We start from the raw sequence: 27,932 nt of genomic DNA, 5'->3' as shown, positions 1-27,932 counted from the left end.
TAGGGAAGGAGAAGAGGGACCCTCCTCCAGGAGCGCACAGAGCTGAGCTCCTCCAGCAGAGCTGCGTGCGGGAGCAGGGCCATGCTGGGTAAGCTGTGCATGGAAGGTGGTCATGCTTGGTTTCCTCTGCAATGCTGTTATCCTGAATAAACATTAGATTGGTTTTGGAGAGCTGCCCAGACGATCATTAACCTTCTCCCGACCCATGACAAGAAGCCAGCCTGCAGCACTGAGCTAAAATTAGGCCTGTAGGGCACTGGGGCTTGCCAGACATGCTGTGTCTGGGCTGAAACCCCCTTCAGAAAGTGGAGACCCAGAGGGTTCAGCCTGAAAGGGGCTGCTTAGCTCTAGAGGAGAAGAGCTAGATCATTAAAATTCACAAAATAATTTAGGTTGGAAGAAATACCTGGAAGTCACCTCCAGCCAGGGAAGCAGGACCACCTTTGAAGGTGAACGAGTCAGTAAGAGGTTAGCAAAGGTATTTGCCTACAGCACAGCCACAGTAAGTCCTATGTGCAGGACACTTCTGACAAAAAGGTGAATTCATTTTTGCCTACCTGGAGATCACAGCAGACCATTACCACGAGGTCCTACGTGTGCAGCGTATTTTCTTGTCTGCCGACACTCGCCAGTACAGCCTACATGGAAACTGCAACTGAGGTACTGGAGACCCCCACACCTTCTAACTTGAGACCCCTCCACCGGGAAAGAGTGGGGCAGAGAGGGAAGAGTCCTTTTGAAAACAGGACCATAAAAAATCCCAACAAAACACTTGCACCTCAGAGTAATTTTTAACAAAGCTTACCATTTCATGGATCCAGCCCCAGGTTTCATTCTCCATAAAAGCGGATTTTCCCATCTGGGAAGCAAAGGGTTATGCAGGTCTCCTGCAAAAATAAATTAATGAATGAAAGCAGTAAAACTCTCTTCCAAATAGCAGCAAAGATCTGAGGGAGGATGACAATGCAGCAGAGAGAAGGCACAGTTCAGATTGTCAATGCTGAGGAACACCGGCAGCTTTGCTTCCCAGCATGGCACTGGCTTCCTCCATTGTATCAGTGCTGGAAAAACATGCTTTGATCTTCAGCACTATTTGCAGGGGGAAAATGGGAGTCCTGCTTCCACACCAGACCTCTGCTTTCCCCCAGCCTAACGTCAGTATAACCATCCATAATGGAGCTGTGATTCAGGCTGATTATTTCTAAGAACCCCATCAAGTAAATATTAGAGAGGCTTTCTCCCACAGAAACACGCTTTTCTTATTACTAGTATTGTACCTGATCAGAGCTCTTCGCTCTCTACATCCCCTAAAATCTTTTTCCTTTTCGCCTTGCTCTGACTGCCCCTCTAATTGCTCTCCTTGGCGCTTTGAGGGCTCAGCTGCACTGTCCTGGGCTGGAGCTGACATTTCCTATCTGCCCATGATGATATTTCAGGGGGCCGTTTAATGCACAGATAACCCAGCTGAGCTTAAGGGGTTCTTCACCAGGAAGATCATTTATGCATTTACTTAAACTCAGTGGAGAATTTTGCTCAGTGGCCCACAGCAGTGTGCAATAGGGTTGTCATCTCGATAGACCCTGGAAGCTAAGCAGCACGAGATGGATGTAAATGACTTCAGACTGCAGCCAAGTGAAAAGCAGAATATCTGTATTTCCTGAAATCCCAAGAGGTAACCTGTCTGGAAAATATTGTCATTTTAACCCAGAATTTATTTTGCCATAGAACAAAAAGGTTCTTAAAAATGTTGGTGCAAATGTGTTCGTTCCGGCTGTTCACTACAGCACCCACAAGTTCACAACTAAACTAGCCTGAATCTCAACTTCCAAGAAAGATGACAGCTTTCCAGCTAAAGAACTAATTTTCCAGAAAGTGCATTTTACATTAGAAAACCATTTTACTGGTGAACTCCCCACGTGACCAGCCGCAGAGTAAGCTGCCTCCTCTGGCAGTCCATGTCAGGCAGCAGCAGGGGCTGGCTGCTCAAAGGGAAGGCATGCAGGAGCCAGGGGTGACCTCAGCTCAGGGGGGGTCCCTCCCCACCCAGGGTGGTGGTCTCCCAGCACAGGAATGCAGCAAGCAAGGTGCTGACAACAGGGTCCATTGACAGCCCCAGGCAAGGCAAGAGGTGAGCCATAGCCAGGGTCCATCCAAGGAGCCCGGCCAGGAGCAAAAGGAGATGGGGCCAGGAGCAGCACCAGACACAAGTTACAGATCATGTCTGAGGGATCCATCCAGAAGATAAGCCACCTACCACAGAGGTCTGAAGTCTATCCTGAAGGCAGGACCCCAACAACAAAGCTCAGGAAGGAGGCTAGAGGCTCAGAGCTGAGCTTATATGGAGCTCTGGAGCCTGTGGGCAGAGGGTGTGGGTGGAGGCCCCAGATGAGGCTGATCAGGGTCATTAGTGTCTTCAGGGTCTTGGCAACCAGGTGCATTTTAGGCTCCTCAGACTGACATTCATCCAGCCGCTGGTCTGCAGACAGGCCCATGCCTCCTGCAAAGAGGCTGCAAAATGATCCATCAGCCAGTCTGTGGACACTGCAGAGCCATCAGTGTCTTGATCTCTGATGACTTGCATTCCCCTTGATAGGAACAACCCAAGGAGAGAAACATTGGCCCTAGCTCTGTATAGAGCCCCCAAGTGTCATTACACCGGTAATAGTAATGCCCCTGTATAGAGACCAAGCATGTAATTTCTGTTTGTTTTCTCCCAGCCTATCCCAGAAAAGTGATATCCTCCCCATCCCTCCCATATGGCTACTTGTCATCTGGTCCCAAGGTCTCAGTAAAAGCTATCCTGTATGCGGTACTGGGCACTTCTTGCTCAGCCCCTTTTACCGCTCTGCTTCATTCATTCTTCATCTCTCTTCAAACCTCAGTGGTAAAATGTATCTCTTCTCCCTTGCCTATTTTTCTTAAATAATAAATAATAGCAGGAGAGAGAGAGGAATTGGCTGGAGAACTCTATTATCTAACACTGTGAAGCATTTGGGAATAAGGTTGGGATGTAGATAAAGCTGCCTAAACCCTGTCTGTGCAGGCAATATTAGTACCAGGACCTCTGGATACAAAATGAATTTGAATTTTACAGGCCTGGGCATCTTTATTATTCAGCGTGGTTGTGATTCTGACCAACATCACCCGGCAGGAGGCATGTAGCAAACACCAGGAATACGAATGAGCAGAAAAAACCTGCCTGGAAGCCTCCTTTCCCCACCTGACATATACAGGATGGACGTCAAGCCATTTAGGGGAGACTTCATCACTGATAAATGTTTTCTCTGCCATCTTGGAGCTGCCTCCTTGGATTATTTTACATATAATGAAGAGCCGAGGTTCATTTTAAAATTTGGTGGCTGTTAGCCAAGTTTTATCTCCCCACCTCTTTGGGTGACTAGACATTTCTGATTTGTAATGTATCGCTCCCGTCTCAGTATGGCTCTCTGTGTAGTGGGGCTCCTTCATTTACTGGTAAAATGGCCCAAGCAACTGTGAAAGGGGTCTAAGAGAACTGAAGTGCAGCCAGCGGGAGATGGAGCAGCTAGGGAGAATGAAGTTACGGAGATGCAGAAATGCCACGGAGAGGAGCACTAGTGTGTGTGCATGTATACGCACGCACACACGCACGCGCATGTTAATCTGGCTCCTTGCCTTCACTCAGTAAATCTAATCCACAGTTTGAAATAACTCATTCAGTAGAATAACAAAATTAGGAATTGAGTGCCAGGACAGCATATTATTACATGTGCTGGCCAGCTTGCCCTCCCTTTACCTACCCAGCCCCCACGGCTGCTTTGTTTGCTTCCTTGCAGCTGCTGCTCTGGTTTAGTTTACCGAGATGCCATTAGTTGGGAGATAGAAGCAAAAACTTCCCAGCCAGCCTGCACTGGATGAGCAGCAGCAACCTCGTCCTGGCTGAAAAACCACAGCAAGGGAGGTGGAAAGAAAAAGACAAAGTGGGGCTCCAAAACCCAGCTGCAGCCTTGTGCACATCACAAAATCACAGCAGTCCCTCTTTGCCGCTGGGTTGTTGCTGGGGACCAGAGCTGGTGAAGAGGGGACAGGTAGGAGGGGAGGACATCACAGGTCAGGGTTGAGGGTTAGCAGGGCGAAGCATGGATCCGGGCTCCAGCAGGGATACTGGAGATCAGAGGCAATGCATAGGAGCATCAAGGAGTGAGGGAGCTGCCGCTGACCATTTGCTGGCCTCTGTGAGCCACACGAGCCTGACATCTCAAACCATGCTGCTTTGTGAAAGCAGAAGTAAAGGGACGTACAGCAGCGTCTGCAGTGCACAGGTAACTGCAGGAATGATATTTCCTGCAAGGTGCTCAGGGGGTACCATGGGCTCCCCATGGACGTGGCCTGTTGTCATCTTCAGCATGATGCTTATGGTTCAAGACACCTCTGATTGAGATTAAATTCATCATTTCAAATCGTTGCTGTTGTTATTCCACACCATCTTCATGCCTCTCTTCAGCTTCTTTCTCAACCAGTGAAGGAGAACCCCAAATCTCCACTTTCCTGGTGGTTTTTCACATTGGAGTTGTAGCTGGTTTGTTCCCAGGTTTCCCCAGGCAGCCCTGGAGGGTCAGAGGACTGGGAAAAGTGGTGTGCCAGTGGGTTACCAGGAAAATAAAGCCAGGACAGCTGGGTAAGGACAAATCAGTCAGGCAGGAGGGTTAAACCACTAGCTTTTCTTACTGATTTTTATTCAGCCTGTGGGGAAGAGGTAGGGAGGTCTCTCCCCTCCCCTCCAGAGCCACGTCCCAGCTGCAGCAGGTCAGGGACAGCAAAGGCTGCTTGGCCGACCGGCTGCTCTATTTCTAACACGCAAGAATAAACCTGGGATTTCAGAAGCAGAAACAAACAGAAAAGGGAGACTAGAGGTGAGGTAAAAGGTAGAAAAGGGAGGGAGGAGAAACCTCCTGCATGTCTGTTATCTGCCGTTACAGGGAGATGAGTCGGGAGCTGCTGTGAGTGCCCCTGCTCATGTCCTTCCTTGTGGGATGCTCAGCGCTTGGCTGATGTTGCAGCACACACACGCAGGCACGCACCCATGCGCACCCGTGTCGGTGTGATGCTGGGAAGAAGACTTTCAGAAGCCAACAAGACGAACAATTATGCCTACTGTGCAAAGAAACAAGACCCACTCCTCCACTCCGCAGTCATGTCCTGGCAATCTAATAAAGAGGGAGATTAGCCCCTCTTTCCTCTCTTACGTCTCTTTAATGCTGTCATTTTATTCACACTTTGCAAAGCAAATAAACCAGCAAATTGCTTGCTTTAATGAGCTGAAATTAAACTCAGGCTGCTGATAAAATGCTTTTTCTCCTTTCTGTTGTTGGGAAGGACTCATCTGATAGGCAATGTACAGGAAAAAAGAGAAAACACACAGCAGGAGCCTTATTGAACGTGTTTGAGTAGTTACCATTGTTCTTCTTCATCCCTGACACCTCCAATTAGATGAGAGAGGGACACAGGTGATGAGAAGGCTATCAGATATCAACCTGGCAAGGTCCGTGGAGAGTCTGTCTCTGCTCTTTGCTCACATGGATGGTCCCACTCCCCTAGCTAACACCCTTTGACATAGGCTGCAGCCCACAGCCTCCCCAGGGAGGAGTGACAAGAAACCTTCCTGTGCCAGAAAAAGGCTAGTTTGACTCTGCAGAGCAATCCCAACCACAGGTTTGCCCAGAGAGGATAGTTAGGTCAAAATGGGAGTTAGAGGAGACAGAATAAGTGCCTGCTAAAGAGAGTATGCCAAGATGCATCACTCCCTGCTGCCTGTGCTGTCTCAGTTTGGCAGGGCTTCCCCTGCCTGTGGGAGGTCCCCATAATGCACAAGCCCATGGAAGAAGACAGGGAGATGGTCACACCAAGGGCAGGCACTGCAGGGCAGCAGGCAAGGAAAGCACCCTCTGTACCATCCCAAAGGGACAACTGGGGCAAGCCATTGCTTGTGGCTCTGCAGGCCAGGACGACCCTTCTCCCACACCCTTAGAGGCCATGTGCACCTCCACGGGAGGCAGGCTGAGGGCTGGAGACCGGGCTGGAGACCAGGCTGGTCCCTGTGGCAGAGGAAAGCAGGCACATCTAGAGCCCAGCCTGCAGCTGGAGGGGGAGAAAGTCCCCACCTGCAGCACAACGTGTGTGCTGGGATTTTCATCCTAACAAGAGGTGCTCGGGGCATTTTCCTTGTTTCCCACAGCCCTCTGAAGCACTATCATTATCTCACGGTACTGGAGAGGAGGCTGGAGCACAGCGAGGTTAATTGAGTTGCCCAGTGCCGGGAGGGATGTAGCAGCAGACAGACGTCTTTCAGCATGGCACTGCAGCCTGTGCCTCCCCACCAGCTGGGGGGATGGTAAGGGGGGACATTCATATGCAGTGCCCCAGGGAGCACAGTCCCTCTTCCCTTCCCCACTGGCTCCAAGGATTCAGCTACGCCAAAATGGGCTGCCAGGTCCTGGCAAAGCATCCCAGGGCAGGGACAGCACATCCTTATAAATGTGCTCCTGCCAGTGCGGCAGGTACAGTTCCCCACAACAGGGTTACCTACAGTATCAGTATCACTGTGGTGCTATAAGGGCTTCAGCTGGAACAGCAACGTAAAAGCATGCTAAAGTCCAGGTTTTTACCCCCAGGAAAGAGGAGAGGTGAGATTCAGCTGCCTTACCCTCAGCATCTCTTCCACCAAGCTCCATTTCTAGACTAAACTTTTGAAAATCTGGTTTTGTTGAGCTTTCTGCCATACGTAGCTGGGCTAGGACAGCACCATTCGCTGGGGAGGCAAAGACCTGCAAGTACCAGGCAGGGCTCGACAGAAGCATCGTCTTAGGGCCAGAACATCCCACCATGTGTGACTGCACAGCTGCTGCAGGCAGTACAGTCTTCCAGAAGGGTGTAGTGCACACCCTGCCTTCTGGGGGGGCACTGAGTGTCTGCCTGTTGTTTTCCCCCACAGCCTCACCTCCCCGAGCAGCTGGTGGGGTGTCTGCTGGAGGACAGGGTGGCTGGAGAGTCTCATGTGCAGGGAGCTGATGTGAGAGCAGATCTTGTTATTCATGTAATAGGAACCCAGCTAGACCACCAGGGAATAGACTCATTGTACACAATGCAGGAAGAACAAATAAACTGTTTTGCTGCTGATTATTACTGGCCTGTTTACTGAGGTATAAACTGTGAATGGTTAACAGCAATCTCTGCAGTGAAACATGGTCTGCTTCATTGCCTGGTACTGTGGGTGGAAAAGAACATGGTTTCTTCAGGACAGGGTGAGGGTATGGCATCTGCATCTAAACACCCCTTGACAATCAGCCTCACACAATTTTCGGGCATGCAGCACCAAGCACAGTCCCTTCACTGCCTGGGCACTGGGAAATGGTTTGGAAACCAATTTCTGGATTTATACTATTTTGCAGATCCAATGAAAGGCAATTTAGATGTAAGATGTGCCCCTGTCTCCTTCATGGATGCCCAAGAAACCTCCAGTTCCTACCAGCTGTGTTTTCAAGGAGTACTGGTGGTGTCTTCCCTGCCTCCTACAGTCTGCCCTGGGACAAGGGAGACAATCAGAGCTCCTGTTCCCAACAAAATCCCAAGAAGGATTTTTCTAGGTAGGCCATGATGTTTTTTCCCCATTTGTGGGCAACTCCATCTCTGCTACAACACCTCACTGCATCTGTCCTACCAGCCCAGAGAGCTGTTTTGCAGCAGAGATGTCCATGGATGATATTTGCAACATCTTGTGAAAAAGTATGACCCAGGAGATGCTGAGGCTCATGCAGTTCCCTCCTCTCTATGTTCGCCTTCCTGTTTCCCTGAGAAATTACAAAAGAAGTAGAAGGGCTGTCCATGGATATTTATATTAAGTCAAAAATGCAGGAAAATTAATGGAAAATGTAAACCAGGAATGAGAATTTTTCTGTGGGAAGTGAGGTTGCTGGCAGCACCATAGGTTTGTGTCTGGTGAAGACTTCCTGGTGTTCAAACAGTTGCTTCTGGCTGTGGAGGGAAGATCTTGTCCCATCTTCTGCAAATACTCTTGTTACACCACTGAACGGTTGGAGGTTCTTCCGAACCTCTGCATCATTTCACCCAAGAGGGAGAGAGAGGTCTTGGAGACAAGCAGCGAGACCCAGCCACAGACAAGGACGTCAGATGGTGGACAGTCATGCTAGCGTGTTTTGCAGTCAGAGAGTGCCCTGGAACTGCTGCTCAGGTTCCCAGAAACAGGATGAGAGCTCGATGCTGGGCTTTATCCTAGATGCCAGGCAGCAATGCAGTCAGAGAGACACGGTGTCCTCAACCTGCATCCCCTTCTGTGGGCACTGCTGCTGCACACACCAGCACAGGAGACAGTTAGGATTCCCCTCAGCAAAACGCTGCAGCATCAAATCTACATCAGAGTGAGTTGTCTAGACTTCATCTGCTCTCAGCAGAGAGGAACAGACACTTCTGGGGCATCACTCCTCCCCTGCTAAGGTAGACACGTAAATAGGTCAGAGAAATGATGCCTTGGATGTGCGTTGGTCTCTCATCTGCGTATAATGTGATGCTGGACAACGAACTCAGAGGATGACCTCCGCAGTCAATGACCTCCGCAGTCAATGACCACCTTCCCTTGTGCTGCCAAGTGCTACTGGTGGCAGCACCCAATTAAAGTTGGGGTTTAATTGGCTCCTTGAGAGCTGGTGGCCAGAGCTAGAAGGTGAACGCCTAACATTAAGAGGGCAGTTGGATGCATCTCCAACGCCTCTAAGGGCTAAGTGCCTTTCTGTGGTGTTCAGTTTGTGCTTGTGTTTTGTTTTAAGCAGGTGAGCCAAGGGACTGAGAAGGGACAGGCCCACGGAAGCGTGTGGAGATGGGGACCAGTGTCACGATGGGCAGCAAAAAGAAAACGAGGAGATGTACTATAAGAAGTGAGAGGAAGGCTTGTCTCTAAGCCAGAGGGACTCCTCCACACAGGCACCGAACTTCATGACTCCCTCCCCGAGATGCCAGAGCCCTGGTGATGTGGGACCAGCCTCAGCCACCCAGGCCTTGGTAGTAGCCCCTGGCCGGTGGCTGCCGAGTACCGTGGGCACCGAGGTCCTTTCTCTCCACAGACGCTTCCCCCCCGTCTCCAAGCCATGAGGAGAAGGGAGAGGCGAGCAAAGCTGCCGAAGAAGCACTAGCCCACGTCTTCCTGGCCCCTGTCCCGCTCCCCGCTTCCAGCAGACCAGGAACCCTTCTCCGCGCCGCCCTTCCAGATGGCAGGTCGCCGGTGGGCCGCGACGTCAGCCCTCTGCATGTGCGTGGCAGCCGTCTCCCTCCTGCACGCCAGCGGGGTGCGGGCAGACTGCTGGCTCATCGAGGGGGACAAGGGCTTTGTCTGGTTGGCCATCTGCAGCCAAAACCAGCCCCCCTATGAGTCCATCCCACAGCAGATCAACAGCACCATCGTGGACTTGCGGCTGAATGACAACAAGATCAAGAGCGTGCAGTACGCCTCGCTCAGCCGCTTCGGCAACCTGACATACCTCAACCTGACAAAGAACGAGATCTCCTACATCGAGGACGGTGCCTTTTCAGGACAGTTCAACCTCCAGGTGCTGCAGCTGGGTTACAACCGACTGAGGAACCTCACTGAGGGCATCCTCCGGGGCCTGGGGAAGCTGGAGTACCTCTATCTCCAGGCCAACCTCATTGAGTCCGTCACCCCCAATGCCTTCTGGGAGTGCCCCAACATAGTGAACATTGACCTGTCCATGAACAGGATCCAGAGACTCGACAGCAACACTTTTCGGGGCCTAAACAAGCTCTCTGTCTGTGAACTCTACAGTAACCCCTTCTACTGCTCCTGTGAGCTCCTCGGCTTCCTGCAATGGCTGGAGGCTTTCACCAACATGACACGCACGTACGACCGGATGCAGTGCGACTCCCCACCCGACTACACGGGCTACTATTTGCTAGGCCAAGGCCGGACTGGCTACCGCAATGCTCTGAGCATGCTCTCTTCCCTTTGCACTGGTGGCTCCTACACTGTGATCCCTCGTTTTATCCCTCCCAGGTACCAGGTGACCACCGTGCCCTCCGAAAGCCCCTGCTCCGAGGAGGAGTGCTCCTCTGGTGACGGCACGACTCCGCAGTTCTCCCTCTTCACGCCCATCAGCGAAATGGAGGTGCGCCCCAACATCCAGGTGAAGCACCTCAACCACAACTCAGCTGTCCTCACCGTGCAGATCCCCTACCCCTTCAGCAAGATGTACATCCTCTCCCAGTTTGAAAACGGCTTCTCCTCCATGATCACCAAGCTCAGGAAGAAGGAGGAGAACATCACCGTGAGCAACCTAGTAGCACAAAGAGATTACACCTACTGTGTAGTCTCTGTCCACCAATACTCCAAGTACAACCACACCTGCGTCACCATCACACCCACCAGACCCAGCCGCAAGGAGCCGGTCCCCACCCCTTCCACTGCCACTCATTATATCATGACAATCCTGGGCTGTCTCTTTGGCATGGTGATTGTCCTGGGCGTTGTGTATTACTGTCTCCGGAAACGGCGCCAGCAGGAGGAGAAGCACAAAAAGGCTGCCAGCAGCATGAAGAAGACCATCATCGAGCTGAAATACGGGCCAGAAATGGAGACAACCAGCATCACCCAGTTGTCCCAGGGACAGATGCTGGGTGGGGAGACGGTCACCCGCATCCCCTACCTGCCTTCTGCTGGTGAGGTCGAGCAGTACAAGCTGATTGACAGCAGCGAGACCCCCAAGGCCACTAAGGGCAACTACATGGAGGTGAGGACGGGCGAGCAGCCTGAGAGGCGAGACTGCGAGCTGTCCCTGCCACCGGACACCCAGAGCTCTGTGGCTGAGATCTCCACCATTGCCAAGGAGGTGGACAAGGTGAACCAGATCATCAACAACTGCATCGATGCCTTGAAATCTGAGTCCACCTCTTTCCAAGGGGTGAAATCGGGGGCAGTCTCCACGGTGGAGCCTCAGCTGGTGCTCTTATCAGAGCAGATCCCCAGCAAGCACGGATTCCTCTCCCCCGTCTACAAGGAAAGCTACAACCACCCTCTCCAGCGACACCACAGCATGGAGGCAGCCCCCAAACGCTCCAGCACCTCTTCCAGTGGCTCCATACGGAGCCCCAGGTCCTACCGCTCCGAGGGATCGGGCCACAAATCAGAAGCCAAATACATTGAGAAGACGTCCCCCACCACTGACACCATCCTCACTGTGACACCGGCTGCGGCCATCCTGCGGGCAGAGGCAGAGAAGATCCGGCAGTACAGCGAACACCGGCACTCATATCCCAGCTCGCACCAAGGCGAGCAGCACGACAGCATGGCCGGGCGAAAGCCCTCCATCCTGGAGCCTCTGACCCGTCCTCGCCCCAGAGACCTGGCCTATTCCCAGCTCTCGCCTCAGTATCACAACCTGAGCTACACCTCCAGCCCAGAGTACACCTGCAAACCATCGCACAGCATCTGGGAGCGCTTCAAACTCAATCGCAAGCGGCACAAAGATGAGGAGGAGTATATGGCAGCCGGCCATGCCCTACGCAAAAAGGTCCAGTTTGCCAAAGACGAGGATCTTCACGACATCTTAGACTACTGGAAGGGCGTCTCTGCCCAGCAAAAGTCCTGAGTCCTCACACTACTCGTGACTTAACACACTAACTGGACCAAAAGAAATCCGCAGCAGCTATTTTTATTCAGACTATCTTTGAAACAAAATAAAATTTAAAAAAAAGAATCAATAAAAATAAAAAGAGAACAAATTATGAAAATCTATAAATATTCTAGATAATATATAAAGCGAGATATTAAAATGTCCTCACGTTGGTGAGACGCACCAAATTTGAACACAAACTTTACAAAACAAACAAACTGTGGAGTGAAAAAAAAAGTTTTGTTTCATTTTGATTTTTTAAAAAAATAAGAAAAAAAGAAAAAATTGAATATAAAAAGAAAGTGAAAGAGCGGGCAGAGAGCTGAGGTCTGGCGTTTCCCAATATTACATTGCATGAGTCCCTATTCCGTGATTTTGTGGATTCTTTGTGAACAGTTTGTGTTCTTCCTTCCTTCCCTTCCAAAATCAACAGCAACAAAAACAGCAACAAAACCCAAAAAGAGACCAGAAGGAGATCCATCCTTTGGGCTGTTTTTGCAAACGGAGTCTTCCAGTTTAGACTTTCACCCGGTTGAAGGCCCGTTCACATTTTCACTCACTGAGAGGTTTTACCACACATTGCATTGTAAACCGAAGTCGTTAATTGTACAGAGAAAATTTCTATATTTGCAATGTTTGCTGTATAATGAGAAAGAGAGAGGAGAAAAAACCCACAATACTACATCTACTAAAAATATATATATATATCTATATTCACCTGTTTGTACCAGGTTTTAATCATGGATTTTAGAGAAAGAGACGGAGTTTGGTTTGAAGGACTACTTTGTTGGTTGGTGGTTGGATGGTTGGTGGGATGTTTTTTGCAAGGCAGGGGATTGCTTGGGGTCTAAGTGTTTTGTTTTGATATCTCCCAACAATTGTCTGTGTCCAAGTTCTCATCACTTCCAAGCACACAGAGGAACACACCCAGGAAAGCAGAATCCCCCACCTTATTCCAGGTGGGAGACCATCACCACCAGGAACAGGGAAGGTGATGAGAAGTGAAGGGCTTTTGGTTGAGCAGGTGCCAGCATGCCGCGGGATTTCTCCTGAAAATTAAAAAGTATTGGTCTCCTCCTCTAAACAGACATATCAGGAGAGCAGTGGCCCTTGGGGCCAGCCGCTGGGGGTGGGGGGGGCAGGGGTTATCTTTCAAGATGGGGAGCCATGGATGAGCTAGAGCAGAAAGCCTCCGGCCGTTCTCCAGAGAAGGACATCATTGAGGGTGATTTTAGCTGAGGGAGAAGACACTAAGTGTTTACAGCTTGTCCGTATTGAGAGCTATTAGGGTAGGCACAGGCCCCGGGGCAGGAATCCTGCCATTCATACCTGGGACTCCCATCACCACACGTCCAGCAGGTCCTCCATGGGTAACCCCAAATGCAGGCACAGCCTCGGGCAGGGACTGCAGCACCTCCTGCCCACAGCCCTAGTGCTGCCCATGAGCCAGTTGGACTCATTCCACGTGAGTGGCTTTGGAGAAGGACGCTCTGGGAAACCCCTCAACAGCCCTTGGGACTCCAAGACTGGAAGGGAAGGAGGTGGCCCCACGTTCATATCTCATGTCCACCCAAGCAGCCACATGCCCCTCAACCATTGCTCTCCAATGCCTGTCCAAGACTCGTTCACTTTTTGCCCCATCCTTAAAATACTCCCAGATGATGCCCTACTCATGGGGTGAGGAGGAGGATGGCAGTGTTGAGGCCATGAAGGCAATCCCAGGCCATGCTGGTGGCTGAAGGACATAGTTTTGCCCTCATTAGCTCCAGCTGAGTCACAAGCCCTCCCACCTCACCCCATAACCAACTCAAAGTGGGGGCCACACGAGGGTGAGGGAGCTGCTGTGCCCCCCCCCCCAGTGAGTAGGTGGGAGCCCAGTGAGCCAGCACAGTGAGGCAATAAGCGCCCCCAGTGCAGCCCTTTGGGGCCCTGCTGCTTGCTGGCGTTTTTCCCCTGCACCCTGCTCACAAGTCTCTTGGGATGGACATCCTGAGTCCTGACAGATGAGCACTAGGGCCCAGGAGCAAAATGTATCCCGTCCTGTTACTTCAATATTTCAAAGCGATTTTGACAGGTATTCTTGCAAAAGGTTATGTTTGTTCAGAAAGGAGCTGAGCCAGGAAGACATGGAGCAGGCTGGGAAGTGCACTAGTTCATTCCCCATGGTTATTTGTGTAGACAACAAACCATTAGCAGGGTTTCATAATAAAAGGCAGGCAATTTCCCCAGGAACACATTCACTCTGCCATGAGCAAAGGCACATCCCTCGACCTCCTCCAGGTGCCCCAGATCCAGCACACAGCTTCCCAGGGCTGCGTTGTGCTCACCAGCCAGCGAGCAGGACTGGGAAAGGGAAGCTGAGGATCGCCCCTTTCTTGTTCCATGACACCATGGTGGGTCCCTCCCCAAATATCAGCTGTAGCACCTGGACCAAAGCAAAACCTGCAGCTGAAACCACTTTCCCTTGCAAGCCCTGGGTGCCTCTTGGAGAACCAGGAGCTGGTCAGCAAGACTGGATAGGGGAAATGGTTGCGGGGCCTCCTGGCAGTGTTTTGTGGACTCCAAGGATTCCTCAGCAAGAGGCTGGGATGCTCAAAGGTGGTGGCAGTTTGTGAGTTAATTTGGGCTCAGAAGCTCCGGCACCAAAAGACCTTTCTCAGCCACTCCCCCCATTGAGACCAGTTCCCACACCAGTTTGGAAATGACATCATGACCATCTCCACCGTAGCCAGGAGCAATGGCACAACCAGCAGAGCATAACACCTCACTGTGGAGGCAGCAGCATGTCAACAGCGAGTTCATCACTTTACCTGGGGCGAGTAATTTTGCTTCCCTCTGCCTCTGTTTCCTCCTCTGCAAAATGCTTCCTTGTGGCATTGAGGGCGTAGGCTGGTTGGGGAGGCTCAATTAATTAATTGCCTGTCTGTGAAGCCCATTTAGCTCCTAGAATAAAAGCCGCTATAGAAATGCAAAGTTGTTAGTGGCATAAAACAGCAGGGGCAGATGAAATCAAAGCCTGATTCTGTTTTCACACCAGGATTTCACTGGTCATAAACCAACAGAGACAGACACAGGCAATGTGATACAGCAGCGCTGCCCTTTCAAAATTAAACACTTCCCAGATGCAAACTCTCTGCAACTGGAAAAAAAGGAGGCTTAGAAAAGGTCTAGGTCCCCCCATCTCCAAGCTATCTCCAAGAGAGGTACCCACACACGCAGCTCCCCATACCCCATAGCTGGTAGGGCGTCACCATGGGGCTTGGAGCTCCTTGGGTGATGAAGCAATGCTGTGCTGCTGAGCACCTTCCAGCCTCTTGCCCTCCCTCCAGGACAGGGCGCAGTCCCGGCAGCTGTGGTCCATGACGGTTGGCATGAGATGCCATAAGATGAGCTGAGAAAAAAAAAACCGGGCAAGAAAAGGGAAGAAGTTCCACTACCCTCAAAGCCACCACCACCCTATGCACGGACCTCCTGGGGTACCTGTGCACAGGGCCTAGTGAGCTCTGTCCACAGCATCCTCCATCCCCCGCCAGCAGCCGCTTTACAGACCCCTCCGAAGACAGAGAGAGAATCCCAGCACCTGGGACGTGTTGGGTGTTTTCTTCTTTATTTTGTCTCCTCTTCAGCCACCAAAGCTCTCAAACTGCTTCTGTGAAGAGCAACGATACCCGGCCCAGCCAGGCTGTGCCTATTGCCCAAACCCATCCAAAGCAGGAGGGCTCCCTGCCAAGCAGAAAGGAGGGGGCACAGGAAAGACAGGTCCACGTGGAGGGGAGGCCAGGGGAAAGGTTTCTCCTTCGTTTTGCCCCACCTCAGGGGCCAGTGGGGACCAGTGGGCTGGGGGCCAGGACAGAAAACCACTGCCAGCGCCGAGGACACAGGCCCCCCTATCCCCCTCCCACAGCAGCCTGGGCTCTGCCGCTGGAGAGTGTGAACAAAGGAAAGGGAAAAGAAAGGGAGGGAGAGGGATGAAAGGCAGGGAGAGGCGTGTGATGCAGAGGCAGGGAAAGGCAGAGGCGGTGGGAGCAGCTGTGCCCGGCACGGGGCAGGCAGCAGCCCCCAGAGAGGCCAGTGAAGGCAGCAAGCAAAGCTGCTCTGAGAGATTTTTTTTTTTTTTTATAAGAGACAGCAGTTGTTTCCCTGCGGCGATGAAACAGAGAAAAGGAGCAGAGGGACCCATTGCTGCTTCTGCCCCGCATCACTCAGAAAATTCCTTGCCAGCCAAGGTCAGAAGGAGCCATGTCTGCTCCTGGAGAGCTCCAAGGGCAGCTGCCCATGGCTGCGCTGAGCTGCCCCTCAGCATTGTCACCTCCCCAGGACAAGCCCCAAGGGAACGAACACTCCTGTACCGCAGGGTCCCTGGGCCACCTGTCAGGCATGGGGTGTGGGTGGTGGGGCAGGGGATGCAGACCCAAACCCACCACGGCAGGCACAGCTCAGATCCTCTGTCACAGGCACCAGCGGAGGTGTTGAAGGGACACCGACACAGCCGATGTCAGACACAATGGTGCCCTCCAACAAGGATTTCAGGTTCCCATCACCACTCTCCAGCCTCTGCTCTCCCAAAACTCTTTGGGTGCTTGCGTGCCCCTGTGCCTGCTCTCCACTCCGTGCTGCTGGGCTATCACCAGTGGCCCTTGAACCCCCCCACTTCATTGCTCCCTCCCAGCCCTGTGCCTGTGAGCCTGCCCACCACCTATAGCTGCTGTATGGGAACCCTCTGGGAGGGCTCTGCTGTTCCCTGCAGGACAATGATAGCCCTGGGGCCATATGTAAATGTATTCTGCTGATTCCCTTTTAGTGTCCACAAAACTGCTGTTGTGTGAGCAATCTTCAAGTGCAAAACTGAGGCAAGGCTGAAAATCCCCCCTCTGAACCCTCCCCCAGCATCCCAGCAAAGACAGCTTCTTGTTGGAGTGGAAATCCAACCCCACGTTACCCACAGCTCAATCCTTGCGCTGGTCCAGAGTCAGCAAAGGACCCTGCCACATGTTGCAAAGCCTGTGTGATATCTAGAGCCAGGTTATTAATTAAAAGTCTGTAAATTAGGACAGAAGCATTCCTCCATACAGACATGGGCCATTTAAGCCCAGTGTTCCCGAGGGTACCCACCTGCCCCGGCGTGCATGGCAGTTGTAGCCACATGTTTCAAAGCATGGCCTGTGGGAAGTGTAACGTCCACAGGCAGAAACACAGGGGAAGGAGAGAAAGGGGGGGGGGGGGGGGGGGGGGAATAAGGGTGGCAGTGGTGGCAGGCACTGCCTGGCCAGGCTCCTCCCCAAGGCAGCAAAGCACTTAAGAAGGGATGTGACAGCCCTGGAGCTGGTGGCTGCCTCATTCTTTGCACCTGATGCTTGTTGGAGGTGTCACACCTGCCCCCAGTCTGCCATTTGAGCATCCTGCTGGCTTCAGCTGAGTCTGCCATGAAAGCAGGTGCAGATCCCATGGGAAGGCATCCGCGAGGATGCATTGGGGCCCTGAGGCGAAAAGGTGCTCCCCATTCACCACCCAGGCTGTCACAACAGCCAGACTGCAGTGGCTCTGCTCAACTCAAGCCAGTGTCCTGCAGTGCTTGCTGGGTGGTGGGACCTCTCCTAGGGCTGCAAGTGCCACTGGAGCTATCTCTCTTCCAGCCCCATTGATGCTTATGGGTCAGCCCAAGCATCCACACCCAGGTCTGCTCTGCCAGTGGTGCTCCCGGGGCCCTGGGCACAAACCTCAGCAGCCCAGCCAGCTCCTGCACCTGCACGTCCCCTCACTCGCCACAACCCCAGCGAACCCCCCTCCCAATACTCCCCTCTGCCCTGCTTCTAGATCAGCCCTTCCTGAACTGGGGCTGGGTGTTGTTGAACCAAGAGCTCTGTTGCCCGAGACCCCCAGTCTCGTTGCTGTGGTGGATGTGGCTCTGCAGAAATCAGGAGCTGCAACACAAAACCCCGATCACGCGCTTGCTGCAGCCTGGCTGCCTGTCGGGCTCTGGAGCAATCAATCACCTCGTTTGCAGGAGCAGGGGGTTAGCAAGGGTGGGGGACAGCATGGTGGAGGTGGCTTGGTCGTAGAAATCCTTTGGGTGAAGAGGGGTCCAGGGGGGACTGCAGGCTGGGGAGGGGTGTGCTGCGGTGCTGCTGGACCAGACCCAAAAGCAGTGGATCGATGAGGATGATTGAAGCCAGCACGCACTGCATTGGGCTATTTTTAGCACAGCCGGTAGAGCAGGAATTTGGGAGCCCAAGTCAGAATTTATTTGCATCTGTGAGTGCTCCTCAGGGGGAGGACCAACAAAATGCTGCCCGGGCACAGCATCACCCTTCCTGCTGGTTTGGGACCCGCTCACCTTTGTTTCAGCTCCTCTTCGGTGCACACCATGTCCGTCTCCTCCACAGCACCCTGTGGGGACAGTGCCACCACCACCTCCAGGCTTGGAGCTGTGAGCACCTGGATGCCCATGGACACAGGATGGGGACAGAGCAGAGGAGAGGGGATGGGCTTCAGGGGATGAAGGGGTTGTTTGGGAAAAGCCCCAGTCCTGCCGTAAATGTGCAGGGAGGGTGGCCAGGTCTCGTCCTGTAGCAGCATGGCTGGCAGCACTGCCTGGCTCCATGGACCTCGGAGGTGCCCCAGCCATCTCCTGCAGCTCATCCCTCCCCATTTACTCACAACAGGCTTTCCACTGTGAGGCTGTAGGTTGGTTTTCCTGGGTATGTGTCTGGAGATTAAATTGTTTTTTAGAAAGAGATGTATAGCACATTTCCATTCCTTCATCTCCAAACCGGTGCCACTAGCCAATGCCCCGAGGTGCTGAAGGCGGTGAAGCTGCTGGTGGGGATGGTCGGTGGTGGTTGAGAAGCCAACCCAACAGCTACTCCTTGGATTGTAGCGGTGACTTTGGCTTTTCTTGAATTTACTTACACTCCACTTTTTCACATCTCCTTTGTCTAGTATCCTTTGTTTTACCCCTCCCAGCCAGCTCACCAGCACCACCAGCAGGGTGGCAGATTATCCAAATGCCACCTTGAGAGTTTTGCTCATTCCCACCTTCACCATCAATCACCTCCTTACCCCTCCCAGTACTTAATGAAGGGAATCCATCTGATCCAGAGTGAAGCCAGTTTTTTGGACTCGGTTTCCTCTGTGCAAGGGATGAGAAGGCACAGAAGTATCAGGGATGTGGATTTTCACTGTGTGGGGAGCGGCCAAGCAGGATGCTAGCTTTCACTCTAGTTTTGCTGCCTTTTCTTTGGTCCAAATTGAATGTGAACGTGCCCGTTTCCCTCCCTCTGCAACTTCTCTGTCACTGCACATTCTGCCAAGTCTCTGAGTTTGCACGTGTGTGCCTTTTTAGTGATTCAATGGGAATGTTACTGACATGGGGTGCACTGTTGTTCCTGTATGTGCCGATTGCTTCCTACATCCCACCAAAATCTGTTTTTCCACACTCATCTCAGCTGTCTGGCAATAGCCATTTGCTGCTCACCTTTACTTGCTTCACCATTAAAAAACTCATTAATGTACTCTGTCCTTACTTTCTTTGGGACTAAAAGATTTCCATTTCTGTCTTCTATCAGCTTTCTCATAGTTTATACCCTCTCCTCTCTTCACTATGCGATGCCCTTTCCTAATGAGCTCTTCTCTCCTGGTCCATCTTCTGCATTAAGCTACACAAGTGCTGTCCCCTGTGTTGTCCTGCTCATCTCCTGGGCTCTCTTCTGGGTCTATCACATTCTTTAGTGTTTCCAGCTGTGAAAGGAAGTGATCAGCCCCCCATACAACATCCACACTTCCCTCCCACCCCACTCACCTTCCTTGAAGCTCCTCAGACCTTCAGTCCGGCTCATCCCACTACAGTGTCCAGCCTTGACAGCCTCCTCCATCCTTGCACGAGCCTCTGGCCGGCTTGCCCTGATCTGCAGGGGTGTGATGGGATGCCTCAAAGTTTGTGTGTGGTGCTGCAGCTTGTCTCTGCTGGGGGCCCTTTAAAGCTTTTCCTCTCTCTCAGCATCACTTTTACACAGCAGAGCTCTCCTTGGGCATCTCCTGCCCTGCAATCAAGAGCTACGCAGCCCACTTGAGCGGCAGGAGGCTTCTTTGGGCACTGCAAAAGCTCATCTGTGGTCACATAAGTAAACACTGGCATTCTTCACGCGATGCAGCTAAATTAATTAATCTTGTTCTGCAACATTTGTGGCCAAGACACAAAGGTTCCCATTCCCTGCAGTTGGGGCTTAAAGCCTGCTTCTCCCAGATGTGCCCTCCTGCCCCACCTGGGATGTGTGTTGCAGTCAGATTGGAGCAGAGCAGTTGTTGGGAGTCACTCCGAGGGCCAGCAGAGCCAGCAACGCTGGCCGAGTGGCCATGGAGTGCATCGGCACAAACCATCCGCCACTGTCCATCTAAAGCATCCCTGATGATTCAGCTCAGTTTAGGCTGACAAAAGCTCTTGAGTTTTGGGGCTTTTCCCCAGCCATCTCAGGTGCTGCAGTAAGAGGTTTTACCTCTCCGCACAAACCTTATCTCAATTATATCTTTGGATCATTCTGGCTGTAACAACACTGCCGCCCACTACAGAGTTCGCACACATACATCTCTGCCTGGGAAATCCCGTGCAGATGTGTGGCAGCCCTACGCATGAGATCCTTCAAGCGCTGAAAGCTGCCAAGCCCCTGAGCTGCTCCACAGCCTCCTCCAGCCTTGCCAGGTGATCACGGCTCCGAAAAGACAGTCAAGTGTGGACACCAGGGCTTGGGGTAAGTTGTGTGCCAGGAGACAGGCGGCAGAGGCTGGGAAGAGCAGGTGCCTGGCGTGGCAACCCCAACCCTATTTCCATGGCGGAGCTTGCAGCCGGGAAGGTGGGTGAGCCGAGACGTGGGCTGGTTTCTGATCTCCCACCCATCTTGCAGTTCCATCCTGGAGACCAGCTGGGTCCTGACACAGCTGCCAGGACAGTGACAGGAAGAGATGGAGGTGCTGGAGCAGAGCTGGGAGCTGCCCCTCACCACCAGAGATGGTCAAACCCTTTCTGATACAGTCGGGAGGCTCCTCTGGCTGAGGGGACTGAGAGGTCCCCGCCCCAGGCTGGCTTTGGAGAACAGCCCACCCAGAAGAGCCCACCCATGGCAGTGAAGGACTCAGCTACTGGTCGCTGCTCTGGAGCTGTCAGGAGAAGAGGTGGATTCACCCACTTGGGTGTAAAGTCCAAGCTAGTCCCATTCTTCTACAAAGCCATAGATGTTTGTGGCTGGAGATTTCCAGGTGAGACAAGGTAGTTTGGCTGGCACCGGGATACAAAGCTGTATCCTTTGATAGCTGATCATTCACCCTTTCCCAAAGACCAAGAAACCAAAACAGCACAACTCATCACGGAAGGAGGAGACAGTTTATCCAGGGAGCTAATTTAGCTGGAAGGGAAAGGTTGCAAGGTATTCCCTTATTAAGAAGGAAAAATAAATATGCAAAAGCAAGGAGTCAGAGGTCAAAGTGCCTGTGGGGAAGTGATGCGGATGCATTGGAGCTTAAGGAGCCAAAGCAGAACCGGGCCAGATATTGGACTCAGAACAAAAGCTGGTTCAGGCCAGGATTGAGAGGCAAAGGTTAGGATGAGTCTTGCAGAGACATGGAAACCACAGAGGTGACTGAATTGTAAGCGGCACCGCATTTAATCTGAGCAGAATGCATGAAAACGGATAATGTAATTGAAAGGGTTATTTAAACTGAATATTCAGAGGGAAAAATAAAGCATTGCAGGGAAAATAATAATACTTAGCACTTGTAATGTGCTTAGCATCTTCAAAAACTGGTCAGCCATTAACTGATTGCTCCTCTGCTAAGTCCAAAGGCTAATAAAAAGGGATGGTTCATTTAGTTATTTCACAGCTGAGCTTCTCAATAAGGCATGAGGAAGAGAGCACTGCTCTCCAACATGCTGGTAAATAAACAGTTGGAAGTAGAAAAACACAACATCTCAGCACTCAGTCACAGCTTTTCACTTGACTCCTTCTTTCCTCACCTCGAGCTGGTCCAGACAGGACCCACGACAGGGAGCCCACCCAGAGGTCTGGCCGGGGAGCATGCCGTAGGTGAGTCCAGCTTGCATTCCAAAACTTGGTGTCTCCTGCCTGGGAACTACCCCCATGCCAGTGTCTACATGAGCAGGGATGGGGCGTCCACAGGGCAGGAGGGTAGGCACCCGTCCGTGGGTTGATGGGGTGGGAGGTCTGGGCTCAGAGAGACCCCAACGGTGCAGCCCTACTGCCTTGGCAAGCACGGCGGCTGGAGGGAACAAAGCTGCCTTTTGAACAGCAATAAAGATGGAGGTATTTTATGTTTGTTTTACTTAAAAAGTAAACAGTTCCTTTTGTGTTTGATGAGCAAGCGATTTCATAAACACTGCAGAGAAAACATGACACAGTTGCACCTCGGTGATTTCCAGCCTGTTTTTTTGGCAGTGGCAGTGGAGGAGCGGAGAAGCGCCTGCGAGGCTGCCCCATGCACATCCCCCCCCTCCCCCCAGTTGTCTGGGGGTGGCCGAGGGTTTGGGGGCTGCTGCTGGTCAGGCCCAAAGGGAAAGGGGCAACTCTCATCAGGATGGAGCCATTCAGCCTGACACATGGCCAGCCCCAGCCAGGGTGAGCAGGAACCCATCGAACCCTGTGCCCAGGGGCACAGTCACTCACCACCTGCAGCTACTGTGGCCGGGGTGCGCTGCCCGAATCGGCCTCCCCCTGCCAGCGCTGCCCGGCACACAGCCCTGGGGCTGAAACCCCCTTTTTCATACTGCTGCTGGGGGGAACCAAGGCAGAGCTGATTTATGTCTAAACCCAAACCAACCATCGTGGGATTACAGTGCTTTGCAAAGCTGCTGTCGCTGTGCTCTCCGCACATACCCCCACCTGCCACTATTTCTCCTGTGCCACCCACTTCATGATGGTTTTTGGCCTTACCAGCTTAGATGCTCACTAAAGCACCAGCCTCATCACTTCAGAGACAGGGAACTGCACAGATGCTCATCTGCCCCCGTAGAGGTGCCCTGTTTTTGGTGCAGTGATGCTTCAGAGCCTGCTTTGCCAGAGCACAGATCTCTCAGAGACCCTACTCAAGGTGTCCCAGCCCCATGCTGGAGGGATGTCTCCATGGGGCTACACAGCTGGGTCCCACCAGCCATCCCCTGACCATGCAAGGTCTCCAGCTGACCCATGAGCTCCTGGGGCAGCAGCCAGAAGAGTGCAATGGTTCACCCATGATCTGCCCAACCCCAGCAGCAGAGAAGAGCTCCTGGAAGATGCTGGGGAGCTATTTCTCCACCTCACTGTTGGGTGATCTAAAAGGATACCTGCTGCTTTACAGAAGAGATGCACAAGTATTCATTTCTGAAAGCATTTGCTGGTCTAAAATACACAAACACACACACAGAGACAGAGCAGAGCAGAGCCCAGAGTTGAACTCAACTTTTCTGGGAGGTGTCCAGCAGCAGCACTGCCATCATCAAAAGCCTTTGGTGGAGACAGAGGTTGAGGGATCTTACATTCCCCTGGCTTTTTGCCCCGGGCACTGCCTTCTGCTCTCTCAGCTGTGCTTGTGGGCTTTGCGTTTTCTTTCTCTTTCTTCAGGTTTTCTTCTTTTTAAGTGAAATGTTCCCCATCTCTGCTGCTAGTGTGGCCCTATGGACCCTGTGCTGGGCGGATGAGTCAGGTGAGAGCAGGAAGAGGTGAGCAGGGACTCCTTACACCAGCGTTACCACTAAGCACCTCTCCTCTGAGGAGAGGTTTTGCTCGAGTGAGGTGTATGGGTCAGGACCTTGATGATTTACAGTGCAGGATGCGTCCTCCTCCTCGTCTGGGGGACCTGGGGAAGATGCTGAGCGCAGAGACAGCAGCAGCCTTGCTGGGTCACTAACACATGTTTCTGACCAGAGGAAATTCAGGCTGCGGCGTGCTAAGAATGCCGTTCTAACTTCTGCTAAATGCTCACGTACAGCCGGGTAGCAGATATATGGACTGTGCAAGACACTGTCGATTTTCCTCTGCCTGTTTTTGGCATAACGAAGCCCAATGGGTGTGTATAAACAAAGTAAGCATCTCTCTCGCTGGACCTCATGCATCATTTATAGCCAGCTTTTCCATGGCACAAGAAACATTTACATGTGCCAGCATTAATTCTGAACGCCACTTCAAAGCCATCTCTGTCTAATGAATCCCGTGCGCTGTGCACAGCAAATTCCACCCGAAAAATAATTAGCAACACACGCCACCAAAGCATTACAAGGGGAACGCAGCACACCACCTGCTGAAGCAAAATGAATGCCTGATTTATTTATTTTTTCTCCACTTTTTAGCAACATTCAGGCGCTGACTCAAAGCTGTGCTCTGTTCTCAGCTTCGTAGAGCCCTGGGAAGCGTCACGTTCCCATTCTGCTTTCCAGGCTAGGGGTATGATTGATCTGGGGAGCGGTTTATGTTTTTCTTAGATGACAACTGAACAGAGCTGTACAAGATCCTGCTGATTTCTCTGTGCCAGGGGTGACAGCTGGGATTTAGGGTGCAGGCAGCTCTGTGTCCCCTCCCCTGAAGTCTCATGAGTCCCAGGCTTTTGGGATGCTGTCACCTCCGAGGCAGAGCCTCAGGCTGATGGCTGGGAGCAGGGCAGGACAGGCCAAGTGCCAAGTCTCACCCTGGTCTGACATTCCTGTAGAGCCATTAACCCCTGACTAGCATCAGCCTCACTGGGAAAAAAAGAAACTGGAGACAAGATAGGGAGATGAAGGTTTTGGTGCCCCTACCAGCCATGGGTGCTCCCACCCTGTGAACAGCTCAGGGAACTGAGCTGGCTTTACCAAAATTATTTCTTGAAACCGCGTTAGAGCTGCACCACCCAGCTGATGCCTGGAGGAGCAGCATGTTTTGCTCAAGGCATGAGGTGATGGCATTGCCATGGGACACACAGGTCACAAACCACCACGGTAAGAGGAACAGAGGCCAAACCCAGGGGTGGCTGTGGGCACAGGGGGACAAACCATGCTGGGGTGATGCTGGGAGCCTGGATTCCCCCAGTCCTGTTCTCCTTGAGTGGAAGGAAGTTGTTCCACAGGGTGCTGCATTGCCCACATCACTCCGGTATCATGCCGTGGTATTCAAGCTGTCAGTCTCTGCCTTGATAGGATTCAAGGGGTTAAACTGCTCTTCCTATGCAAATTAGGCTTAATTAATCCTTTTCATCAGTTGCAAATATACCTTCTGAACCCTATTAAAAACATGAATATGCAAATTCAGACCTTTTTTAATACTCATTTTCAAGGACTTGGAGTCAGGCTTGATTATTCGATTCCCGTTAACAGCCTGTAAAACCTGGTGCAAAATTTAATTTCCATTTTAAGTTACAAAAAAAAAAAAAAAAGAATCTGTTGGTAATTAAGCTAATTACAGTGTTACACTAAAGAGGAGACAAACAAGGAGGACAAGATCATTCATTACATTTAACACCGGTTACAGGACCTGGGGACTGTGCAAGGCCAGAGTTAACCATGAAGCCAGGAAACAACAGTGATGGAAATGGGGTGCATGGGGGGAGGCTGTGGCTTCGGGGGGGCCTGGTGCCTTCCTCACCTTGGGAACATCTCTGCTTCAGCCCCATGAGCCGTCCTCCTCCTAAGGAGAGAAGTGAGGATGAGGAGATGCAGCCAGGCTGGAGAGGGGGGTGCAGGTGTGTGTGGGTCTCCGCACAGGGCAGGAACACGCTTGAGGTTGGGGTTTCAGGACAACCTGCAGAACCTCCCTATCTGCCAGTATGACTGGGGCTCAGCATCCCATGCAGGTGGGATTTCCATCCTCCCTGAGCACTTGCTCTGTATTTACAATACACCTGTGGGATGCCGTGGGGTGGTTTGCTGAACTGGAAGCACATGGGAGGAGACAGGTTCCGCAGAAAGGGGCTGCATGTCCCGCTCTCCCACAGGAGCTGTGACCCTGTCCTCACCAGTGAAGAGCAGTGACCCCCCAAAAGCTGACAACTCCCTTTGCAGAAGCAAACCCATCGGGGAAGATGACGCTGCAGAGGCACCCGCAAACCACTGCCACTGCTCCACAGCCGTACTGGGGGGGCAAACAGAGGTACAGGATGTGACCACCTATAGCTCATAACCATGGCCAGTATACGCTGGGAGATGCCAACCAAAACCAGTACAGGCTACACCTCCCAAACCTCCATCGGGGCTGAACAGTCAGTTCTGGTAGCTACTGACTTGCCCATCAAGCTTCCCGTGCTTCCCAGCTTTGCCTGCGTGTAACTAAATAAATACAGACTGTTAATTGTGCCTTACCACCACAGCGATCCCTTAAAAGCTGGCATGCCTGGATCTATTCTGCACTTGGCGTTTTCTAATGTTAGCAAAGTTAACGTGTGATTTGTCGGAGCTATAATCCTCACCTTGGGGCTGGCAGCTCAGGACACAGCAGCACACCATGGCAGGCTCGTGCCATCTCCGTACAGGGTGAGAAGTCCCCTGTGCTTGGGTAGAAGGGCACAGGTGATGCTCTGCTCACACGAGGCCAGGGCTCGGCGGCCAGGGTACTGCTGTGCACTGGGCAGGAGGCTCCAGCATGGAAGTACTAGCGTTACCTAGACTTACGCAAAGACATCCATCATCAGCAAGATGTATCCACCCAAGAGGCTGGTGCTACCTGTGGGGCTCTTTTTGCTCCTCCTCATCTCAGCGCAGCTGCTGGGATGAGCAGCTCGGTTCCCTGTGGGTTCGGTTCATTCCCTGCCATTGCCTCCTCTCTGGGGTTGCTCCTTCCCCTCCCAGGACTCCCAGCGAGAGGAGCTGTCACTTCACAGCATGCCACTCAAGGGCAGCTCTGCCTCCTAACAGCAGGATCGGAGCAGGAGCTGATCACGTACATCCCCAGAGGCTGGAGCGTGACTCCCAAAACAAGCTGCAGAAAGACACGTGCATGCGGAGGACCCGGGATTGCTGCAGCGGGGAGAAGGGGTGAAAGAGGGACAGTGCGTTTGCCATCACCCCTTTACGTGTGAGGCTGGTCTCCCTCGTACGCTCCATGGACAGTGGGGAGCGGGAGGCACTTCCAAACTGAAGGACCTAAGTGAGGTTCATGCCCTTAATTTCTCTTTAGGGGGACCGCTTCTTGGTACGGTTATGGGGACAGCCTGGCAGGTGAACCAGCCACCATCGCCAGCAAAGCCAAGTGTCTGCAATCATACGGCACAAATGTCACCAGGCAGATGCTCATGGAGAAAGAAAAGGTTCATCTGCCAAACTTCAGAGCCTTTCACCTGCCGGGGAAAAATTTTCCATCATGTTGATACTGGGAGTTTCTGCTCGCCAGCTAAAAGCAGTGTGATGGTAGAAGCGATGAGGGAAATGCTCTTGTCCTTTAGCCAAGCCCTGTGCCTTGCACATCCTCCTGCCCTTCAACCTGCCTGGCGCATCTTGTCAACTGTATCGTATTTTGAGGGGGTCAGGGATGCAAAATTACCTTCTCAGTCCCTACAGGTAATCAACTTGCTCCCCGAACCATGAGATATGATTGCCCTTATTATTTTAGCGTGCATAGCAGCGAGTCTTGTTAATGGTCATAAAATTATCTAGTCCTTATTTAAATCCAACAACCGTCTGTGTTTCAATGACCTCCTGATGGTCTCTGGCTTTGTTCCAGGTTGAAGAGGCATCACAGGGACCAGGGAGGAAAAAGAGGCAGTGGGAGGATTAAAGAAAAACAACCAAAACCACAACAAGCAACAGCCAACAAAGAGAATTCAAAGTAAAACAGGGAATATTAAAGAGAGCTCAGTCAGCTGGAGAGTTCAAAAAAACACAACCTGTCATGAAGAGAAGGAAGCAGTATCAGGTAAAATTAGCAACACTAATAAACTCATCAGCACTGGAACCCGGGCCAGGAAACAGCACAGGGAAGACGAAGGGGCCAGGAGACGCCTGATCCCATGCTGGGGAAACAGGAGAGAGAAGCGACACAGCCTGAAGGAACGTGCTTTTGGTGGAGGAACGTGGTTTGGATGGAGACCAAAGACATGGGCTGCTCCCAAGCCCTCCAGCATCAAGGAGCTGCCTTTGTGCTCCTTAATTTAAATGGCAGAGTTCCCTTTAAAGTGTATTTTCCTTCTGTTTTGTCCCTTGTATTTGCTTCAAGGGAAGACACGCATGCAAGGAAGGCTGGAGACCCAGCTACCATGGGTGGAAGGAGCAGGAGCAGCCGCTGGGACCGCTGCCCAGGGCCGGGGTCTGCAACAGCC

General features: G+C 52.2%; 1 protein-coding gene across 9 annotated transcripts in view; it reads left to right on the top strand.

Annotated features, from left to right (window-relative positions):
- ELFN1 (extracellular leucine rich repeat and fibronectin type III domain containing 1) overlaps positions 1-12,389 on the top strand; it is a 149,783-nt gene extending 137,394 nt beyond the window's left edge. For 5 of the 9 annotated variants that reach the window (XM_080382410.1, XM_080382403.1, XM_080382404.1 and 2 more), the window contains one exon: positions 8,820-12,389. In XM_080382410.1, the coding sequence (XP_080238536.1) occupies positions 9,258-11,648 (2,391 nt within the window). In that variant the 5' untranslated portion in view covers positions 8,820-9,257 and the 3' untranslated portion in view covers positions 11,649-12,389. The other 4 variants (XM_080382409.1, XM_080382408.1, XR_013927370.1 and 1 more) reach the window with 4 other exon arrangements.
- The last annotated feature ends 15,543 nt before the right edge of the window (positions 12,390-27,932 follow it).

This window comes from Falco punctatus, assembly GCF_963210335.1.
Source record: "Falco punctatus genome assembly, chromosome: 4".
Taxonomy (NCBI): Eukaryota; Metazoa; Chordata; class Aves; order Falconiformes; family Falconidae; genus Falco; species Falco punctatus.
This window is presented reverse-complemented; position numbering and strand designations above follow the sequence as displayed.